Here is a 10000-nt window from a genome sequence, read left to right on the forward strand (position 1 = left end):
CATTCATTCATTCATTCATTCATTCATTCATTCATCATCCATCCATCCATCCATCCATCCATCCATCCATCCATCCATCCATCCCATCCACATCCACCCACTATCCACCCACTTATCCATCCACCCATCCGCCCACCAGGCTTCAAGATGCAGAAGCGGATCGGCGAGGTGGAGGAATTTGCCTTCGATTACCTCACCGACGGAAGCCACCTGCACATCACCATCGCGATCTCCGGCTGGCTTACCAAGGAGGGCATAGCGGAGTTCAGTCTGCCGTGGAGGACGCTTTATAATTCGAGGGAGCAGGTGAGGGCTGGGGAGGAAGGGAGGGATGGGGAAGAGAGAGGGAATGGAGGCGTTTGGGTTTGGGGGAGGGGAAAGGAGGGGAGGGGAGAGGGACGGGGATGGGAGGGAGGGAGGGGTAAGAAGGAGTCGGGTGGGAGGGTGTTTTGAGGGAAGGGAAGAGGAATCGAGAGATTGAGAGAGAAAGAGACAAAAGCGATAAATGAGAATGATACATGCATTTCTTTTTTTCTTTTCTTTCTTTCTTTTTAAGCAAATGAAATGAAAGAAATAACCTCCTTTGTGCACGAGAGGACATGAAAATGTCATGCTGTTTCAGTCAGGTAGCCTTAAGCCTACAATCTCCCTTGTTTACCTTTTAACCTGCTTCAGAGCTCCAACCAAAAGATGCCTCACTCAGCTTCACACATCTAACCAAAGACACGCTAACCACTATCTGTATGATTTCAGTACACACTTCGCTACGAGTCCCAGTACCTGCTGGAGTTGGGCCAGGCCATGGACTACCTCCTCCAATTTGCTCTATCCATGGCGGTTCAGGAGACGCTTAAGTACACTATCCTTGCTGGTAAGTTGTGATTAAGTTGTTGAAGAAAAATGGTGTCCGTGTTATGCTGTCCTTGATTTGGTGTTTTGAGAAAGCATGGGGGAATCATTGTGAGGTTGTTTGAGTTTGTTGAAGAGTACTAAATTAGATGAGATATTGGTGCTATATAAAAAGGTTAATTGCACTCATAAATACCTTAGAGAAAGTAAATTATTCTGATTGTTTGGAGTCAATAACTGATACTATCTTTCTTTCAGGTATCATTTCAGCAATCACATGGCCTGCGTCCCTCCTCACTCTTGCCTCAGTGATCGACAACCCTTGGGGAGTCTGCTGTCGGAGATCAGCGGAAGTGGGGCGTCAGCTGGCAGAGGTCCTTGTCCAGAGACAGCATGGCAAACGCCCCGTGACCCTAATAGGTTTCTCTCTTGGGGCGAGGGTGATCTATTATTGTCTTCTGGTAAGATAAATGCTTTTGTAATATTACGTTTAACTTAGTTTTTTTTTTTATAATATGCTTGGTTTTGGTTTTTTCTTCGGTGTTCTGTGATAAAATGGGTTGAGGTTCTTGATTTTTGTTTTATGGTGTATTTAAACACCGGATGTTTTTCGAGATATAATCACGTATTTTAAAGTAAAGTTGTTATTGATTCCCATTTTACTACTAGGGCAAGGGTTATTCCCCAAATTATTATGATCTTATATAAAGATCATCACTAGTTATACAAGAGTTAAAGGTTATTGCCTATCAACAGGAATTAAGTCGGCGAAAAGGGAGTGCGGGAATCATACAAGACGCCATATTCTTGGGAGCTCCCGTGCCTGGCTACAGCTCTGATTGGAAAGAATTTCGTTAGTATACTATGTTGTTTTTGTTAGTATAATCTCTTGGAATCGGAAACAATACTGTTTTAAAAGCTGTACACAGTATCAATTAATGCGCATTGCCATTAATGATAGTAAAAAATACATAGATGAAAACTTTGAACTCGTAAAGCAAAACACCCTTATAGTTACAGCACATTATAAATCCCAAAGCAGAGACCGTTCCTTATCAAAAAAAAAGAAAAGAAAAAGAAAAACTAAATTAGCAAAAAAATTACCTTACAGATTTTGACATATAAACAGTCCATCAGGAAGATCCTCTAATCAGAGATATATCCACACAGGTAACATCGTGTCTGGACGAATCATCAACGGCTACTGCCAAGGAGACTGGCTGCTGAGGTTCCTCTATCGCTCCTCGACCGGAACCATGAAGATCGCTGGCCTGATGCCCATCGACTGGCAGGATCGCAGGATGTTCAACTTCGACCTTTCTGATATTGTTACTGGTTGGTGTTTTTCTTTTATTCTTTTATTTATTTATTTTTTTTTATTTTTTATTTATTTATTTTTTTTTTTGGGGGGTAGCTGTATGTTTGTTTGGCGTGTTTGTTTATAATTTGATGTGCTAGTTTTGATGTGATGTGTGTGTGTGTGTGTGTGTGTGTGTGTGTGTGTGTGTGTGTGTGTGTGTGTGTGTGTGTGTGTGTGTGTGTGTGTGTGTGCGTGCACATGTGTGTATGTATGTATGTGTATATACCTGTACCTTTCTTTATTGTATGCTCTTATTTCATATCGACTTCAGAGTCATGTGAATCCACATTCAGAGTGTATTGATGTCAACAGGTCATATGGATTACGCCAAGAAGATGGATGTGATTCTCCGGTTGTTGGGAATCCGCACTCGTGACCCCATGACTGACAATGATCCCAGAGTCAAGAAGAGTGCATCAGATTACCCGGGGTTTATGTCTATGCACGGAAAAATGGTAGGTAGTAATATACATATTGCTTTGTGTTCGATCTTTGATGTTTTTAAAAGATTGAATCCCCTTCTTTAAATTGTTGAAGATAGCAGTGTTTACCGAACAAAATTTTGATTGAAGTTTTTAATTTTGTATGTTTATAACTTACATAGCATGTCTGCCAAAAGTGATCATCTTAATCATCTTTCATTTCACATGGTTTGTTAGCAGGAGTATTATTCATGCCTGCTACATCTTTTACAATGAGATAATTTTAAATCAACTGTAAACAATTGGAATATCTTTCTTTTGTCACACAGGAGTCCTCAGGTCTTCGTCCCTCAAGTTCTGACAGCAGGTTACTCTGTGGCCGAGATGCTCCCCTTGCCAGGGCCTACTCCTCAGACGACCTCCTCCTCCCCAGGACTGCCTCCTCTCAGCTCAGCAAGTCAAGTGCTGAGGACCTCTCTACCCTCAGGACATTCTCCTCCACAGACCTCAGCAGTAGAGACTTGTCCTCGAGTGGTGACATTGGCTCTCCAAAGCCCTTTGTGCGGGAATTGCCCAGGGGTAGGACTCTCTCATCAAGCAACCTCCTGATTGGCAACAGGCTCTCCTCTTCCTCCTCTTCCTCAAGCGATCAGGTTCTTGGAGATGACAAAATGCAGCCGAGGTCTAAAAGCTCTTACTTCACCGACATGTTCTCAAGAAAGCCACCTTCTGCGACCCCCAAAGAACAGAAACAGACTCTTGCTCAGGATATGTTTAAGCGAAGGACTGTCTCATCTGGCAACCTATTCCCAGTCAAAGGCGGTCTGTCTAATCGAGAATTCCAACGATCGAATTCTCAGGAACAGTCCAAACAATCCCTGTTTCAGATATTTTCAAAAAAACAAGAACGTATTGAGGAAGATAGCCCATGATTCAGTATATATGTACATACCATTTATTTATACTTCCATAACTTTTTTCCTACTTTGTCTTAGTTTAAGTTTTATTATTTCCAAAACTTAAATGTTACTTTTTTCAACAAATACTAGGGTATGCGTGTTAGAAATTTAAAAGAATACCAGTCGCATAATATCTTCTCATTTTACATGAACAGTTTTCTTGCATAATATATCCACTGAAAGAATCAAATGTACCATTTTATTACTCTCAAATTGTTTTACTTGAAAAGAAAATGTTATGAGAAGATGGGAATGATATTCACAAACAAATGTTAATGGTGGCAAAATTTTTATAAAATCAGTGATTTTCATTATTCTTGATGTAAGGATTAAAAAAAAAAAAAAAAATATGTATTACCATTTTTACTTTCTGATGTGTTTCTATTTAATCTTATTTTTGTGGTTTTGCTTTTGAGAAAATATTGTTTCAGTTATTGTCGTGGTATTTGATTTTAGATTATTTTACATACTTTAAAAGATATAATGGTTATTTTGGTTGTACATTTTTATATTTTGTAGAATTTTTTCTTATATAAATTATACATAGCCCTGTATGGTCAATGAAAACAGGAAACAAGAGATTTAAAAAATATATATAATGAGAAGAAAGAAAGAAAGAAGTTGAATGAAACTGATCAAGTATTATAAATAAGACAGTAGTTGTGATTATGGTATAATTAGTTCACTTATTAGCCCCTTGGTGGTCACAACAGGATGACTCGCCCATGGAAGTCCCAGGTATTAGAAAACGGAAATTTCCTGAGAAACACTTGAAGCAAGTGTATGGGATTGTCTGGCATGTAGCTTAATACACACCAGTCATCTAGAGGGTTAATAATATAGTCATGATTGTTACAAGTTCATTTCCTATGATCCACTATAATAGTTTCAACTACTCACACTTTTTATGATCAACAATGACTGAATCACAGTATGAAAAAGGGCTTAATTATAGCATGACACAGGATAAGATGCATGTTCCTACTGAAGGACAGACCATGCACAATTTTCAAGCTGTGGAAAGGGATTATGCATAATGTTTGAAGGGAATGGCAAAACTGCCAAATTATGTTTTGTATGAATATCTATTCTCATATACTAGAATTTACATAATAGTTCTCTGGTTGTAACCTGTTTATTATTTTTTTAGGGAAACAAGAGCCCATGTTAATATGAAAAAAAGATGGCTTGTACATACAAAATAACATCAATTTATTTATTTACCTAGTGAACAATCATACATATATATGACACAAAATATATGTATCAAAAATGAAAAAGGGAAAAAAAAAAAAAGGATATAATGAATATACTGCTATATTTTTAAGTGCTTCACCTGCTGTTTTACAATGAGAACTCACAGATTATTGAGCATTTCCTATACCATATTAACAGGATATGTTTGGTATATGAATTCCATATATAACAGCCTTTCAGAACCCCCACAAATGATATTATAGATGCTTAACTAGCTTCTGTAGTTCCTATGCATTATATATATATATACATATAAGATAATAAACGTCCACTAGACACTAATGTCGAGGCCTATGCTCACAGCACATTTAAAATTTGTTGATTATTTCCCCTCCTTGATTTTATCCCCTTTTCTTTCATTATCGTCCACAATGCTGCTGTCAGGGAACTTGTGATATGTAGCAGTTGTAAAGGCGCTACAACTCCGTGCCAATGGATGTTTTTCCTTAGTGTCATTTAATGTTTGAAGGTTAAGAGAAGAGTTGTTGGTTTTATTCTCTATTGAAATGTGATACGGGAAGAGTATAGTAAGTTAATGTGTGCTGTTATAAGTTGCTGTTGCGTATCTTTTGTAAGGTTGTTTTAGTTTGTAATGTGTGGTTTGTTCATTAAGTGACATGAATGGAGTTTACAGTCTACGTTTCTTGTAAGTAGCTACTTAGAGAGTGATTTAAAGAAAATCAAATTTGATTTGTCTTTTTCATAAGTATGACACTGAATTGTGATCTTAAGCACAATAAGCCCTTAGCATTATGCAGGTGTATCAACTTTTATCCTTAACTAAAGATGCAGTGTTATGTTCATCTGCTACTTGATTTATAATGTAAAAGATGTACACATAAGCAAGTGTTTGCTTATATTATTATACCTATAAAATGATTATTTTTATGGCTTTGTAATGCACTAGTTAGTAAGAACAATAGTTTATGATTTGGGTTGATTTAATTGTCTTTTGGTATAAGTTCTGCACCAGGTTTTATAATCTGTGAGCCACCATGTTTGTATTTAGCAAAACCACATTTCACAATATAAGAAAAGTTTAAAAGCATACAACTATCAGGTTTTCAGTCAGACTTCGTGTGTAATACAAACTTATGATGGCTTGCAGTAAAACCATCAAGAAGAGCAGGTTGACATGCTGTCTTGTGAAGAATGGGACTGCTAAGGAAGTTGTCCTGTAGTATAAGCTGTACATGTCATTATTCTGCTCTGTACCCATTAGGAAGGAAAGCATGCGTGAAAAGCATACAATTGTACGCATAGTGTAGCATCTGCAGTTCATAGGATTAGAGAGCTATGGTGTGTGCATCTGTTATCAGTTCAGGATACAGTACCTTGCAGGTGTGTGAGTATATGTTTGTGTGTGACTATTACTTATGGTCTTATTACTTTGCAAATATACAGTATATATATCGAGGAACTTCCAATTCCATGGTGTAAAACTGCTTAAAATTGTTAATCCTTTTAAAAGTTCACAGATTGTTTTCATGTTATTTATATTTTAGGCTTCCATTCAAGTGAAAATATGTATATAGGAATAAATGTTACTAAAAAAAACTGTTATATATGAAAATAAAGAGAACATGTTTTATGAAACTATTATATAGATAAAAGTTTGTATTCAGATTATTTGCTTTATATATAAAATCTATTTTGCCTATGGATATAGATCTAGCAACTTTTACATTTAAGGGTCACCCTAGATACCCTACAAGTCCATGTATACATAACTCCCGCAACATTGTATAATGTAAGTTGTAGTTAGTGTCGAACACATATCACTGTATATTGAGCACATCATATCAAAACCTCAGACTCTCTGCTACCTGTACCTTAAGAAACATGAAAGTTGTTGTGGAAAGCGAAGGAGTGTCTTTTGAGTTGACCGCACCAAAGTGGCTTGAGAACTGGTAACAAAAATGATGATAAAGGGAATATCTATATATATTATCATAAGTGTATAATGAAGATTTGCAGAATCAATAACAAAGGAGCACAGGTATTGAGGGTTACTGTGTAGCATAATAGATCTAATAGAAAAAGCCTTGTTCTTCACAGTGTTTCTTGGTGTGATGTTATTGGGCTGCACCGAGTGTTGTATATGTGTCATGCACATACTGTAGATAAGATCTGCACTATTATCATGTAAATGTACAAAAAATAGAAAAAAAAGTTGCTTAAAGTTGCTTCTTGTGAATATTTAGTTTTCTATTTGATGGCATCATCAGGAATTCTTTTTCACAATGCTTTCCCTTGAGAAATTTCAGTAATCATTCAGTAAGTGGTATTGAAAATGACCTTTTTTTCTCTCTCTGCTTGAGTTTGCTATAGTACTACCAAGTCAGAGCATGCTATGATACAAACTGAAACTAAAGTAGTTTGATTTTTGCCATAGGAGCCATAGTTTTACCCTTTCCATTTTATATTAGTTTGGTTAGCAGAGCCAAGAAAATACTAAGGATCTTTTTGAATCAACATTCATATCACTTAGAGCCTTAAACTTGTCCTGAAATGCTTTTTCTTAAGAGAAACTGTAATTATAAACTGTATTTTACTATTTGCTTCTTTTTAAGGGACTTCCATATCATGCTATATTTTAAATTTTCACAGTTTTTTAAATACTTAACTTTTTTATTCTCAGTGCGACTGTTAGAAGAGTCATTACTGGGTATGTTTTATTCTCTCAAATATGAAATATTTGTCAGAGATGTATTTTGATTTATGCGCATAATATCCATTCTGTTTTTCAGTTAGTGTAATCCCAAAGAGATATTTTATTTTAGAGCAGATTAACTCTGCATAATCCATTAAAATTCTCAGTAAAGTTGTTATAACCAGCATTTGAGATAACAAAATACTGTTACTTCAGATTAATCCCAAAAGAATGGGCAACCTTTTTTTTTCAAAGATTGTAAATGTGTGTATTTTTATTGTATCCAATTATCTTTTGATGAAAAAATAAACAGTTATGGTCAGCAGACACACACTAATAAAACCAGAAGAGAGATTTTTATAGGAAATTCATATAATTAGGCTGGAAATGCTATATATTTTATTATTGGCAGTTTTGCTATATTGTACTCTTTTATTTAAATTTTTGAGTTCAATAAAATATACCTAAATATAATGTTTTCCTATTCAACCTGTCTGACTTGAGCTAAACTTGAACAGAAAATTCTGATATTCATTTAGATAAAATTTATGTTGATCAGGGGTCCTTGACCCTGGGTACCTGAAACCTTTTGGTTCACAGGAAGGTTTAATGAGAATCTCAAATGACTGATGAAAAAGTGCTTTATACATGTGAAACCTGAGTGAGAGAGAGACAGAGTGAGTGGGTAAGATAAGTCCGATATGCGAAGCTTAACCTCGCCCGGGCTATGCCATGAGGGGAGCCCGGCCTGTGTCGACTAATGCCGACTCGCTCACGTGTGTCAGCTGGTGCTGACTCGGCTGAACCTAGTCCTTACCCGCCGTGGTGCCCAGCCACAGCAGTAACCTCCGGGCGACAATTGCAACTTCTCGCGCCTGGGCGGGGCGCGAACCGCCGACCCCTCGGATGAGAGGCCGACACGTTACCAATGTACTAGCCCGGAGGCTAGTGAGTGGGTGTGTGAATAAGTGAGTGAGTGTGTGAATAAATGAGTGAGTCAGTGCTAATGTGTGTCTGTGAGCAATTATAATTATAACACAGAGACATATCCTGTCAGTTCAGTTCAAGACTGGAAGCCAAAAAAATACTGAAAAAAATCTTTCAAAACTCAAAAAACTCCATGCTAACTTGTAATCAATATTATCTATTTATTCACTGATTACCTCCTTTATCATTTATATATATATATATATATATATATATATATATATATATATATATATATATATATATATATATATATATATTTATAACTCATTCGATCCATAAGATACAAAATCCGAAAAACTACAATGCATGAAACATGGTTAACAGAAAATGGTGGGTTTATTTTCCTATCTCTTTTAAGGTTGCTTATTCCCCAACATCTGTTCCTTTCAAACTTCCTCGTCCTTAATATAGCTATACTATCTTTAAACACTCTTGTACCCAATGGTTTGTTTGCCAAAGTGTTATAGAAACCCAGTAACACTGCACCCAATAAACAATGCAAAGACCATAGAAATAACATAAAATTAACACTGTAAAACATTACCAAAAACAAGTGGCTTCTCCCTGATAAAGTCATCATTATCCAAATCATCTAAATCATCTGACAATATCCACTGCAGTATAATTCATATACTGAATTAATTTAAAGCAATCCCATCTTCCAATCAGTGTCAGGATAAGGGAGTACGGAGAGATGGTCTTTTAACTCCTGGGGTACTTGATGGGAAAAAAGGATTGAGAACCCTGATCAAAGTCAAAGCAATTTCGCGAATGAAAGTGTGAGAGCTTTGAGGAGTCATTGTCAAGATTTACTGCCAGTCATTAAGTAGATCAAGAGATAAGACTAATGGATAAGTAGCATACACAAACAAACACACAAACACATATACATACATATATTTTTTTTATATATATATACATATATATATATATATATATATATATATATATATATATATATATATATATATGTATATATATATATATATATATATATATATATATATATATATATATATATATATATATACCGATATATATATGCACACACACACACACACACACACTATATATATATATATATATATATATATATATATATATATATATGTATATATTTTATATGCACATACATACATGTGTGTATATGTATGTACACACACACACACACACACACACACACACACACACACACACACACACACACACACACACACACACACACACACACACACATATGATATGTGTGTCCATTCACGCACACGCACATCGCCCGCACGCGCACGTAAGCACATGCATGGATTTGCTAAGTAGGGTGCCCGACTGCTGCCTTTTAGTTCAGTCCGTGTATGGTCTAAGGCTATGGGACTTCACCCTCTACAAAACAACTTCTGCCTTTTGGTTCAGTCCGTGCATGGTCAAAGACTATGAGAGTCCACCGGTGCCAAACCTTATCGGTCTTTGAAGTTCCTTTGGATTCATCAGCTGCGTGGAGGGAGCATGCTGCATG

General features: G+C 36.2%; 1 protein-coding gene across 1 annotated transcript in view; it reads left to right on the forward strand.

The window, feature by feature from the left end:
- LOC119597590 (transmembrane and coiled-coil domain-containing protein 4-like) overlaps positions 1 to 7969 on the forward strand; it is a gene marked incomplete in the record, with an annotated part of 58650 nt that extends 50681 nt beyond the window's left edge. The window contains 7 exon segments of the mRNA XM_037947165.1: positions 140 to 306; positions 754 to 871; positions 1108 to 1310; positions 1606 to 1702; positions 2020 to 2184; positions 2522 to 2664; positions 2961 to 7969. Of these exon segments, the coding sequence (XP_037803093.1) occupies positions 140 to 306; positions 754 to 871; positions 1108 to 1310; positions 1606 to 1702; positions 2020 to 2184; positions 2522 to 2664; positions 2961 to 3563 (1496 nt within the window).
- Positions 7970 to 10000: the final 2031 nt, after the last annotated feature.

This window comes from Penaeus monodon, chromosome 39 (assembly GCF_015228065.2).
Source record: "Penaeus monodon isolate SGIC_2016 chromosome 39, NSTDA_Pmon_1, whole genome shotgun sequence".
In the NCBI taxonomy this organism is placed as follows: Eukaryota; Metazoa; Arthropoda; class Malacostraca; order Decapoda; family Penaeidae; genus Penaeus; species Penaeus monodon.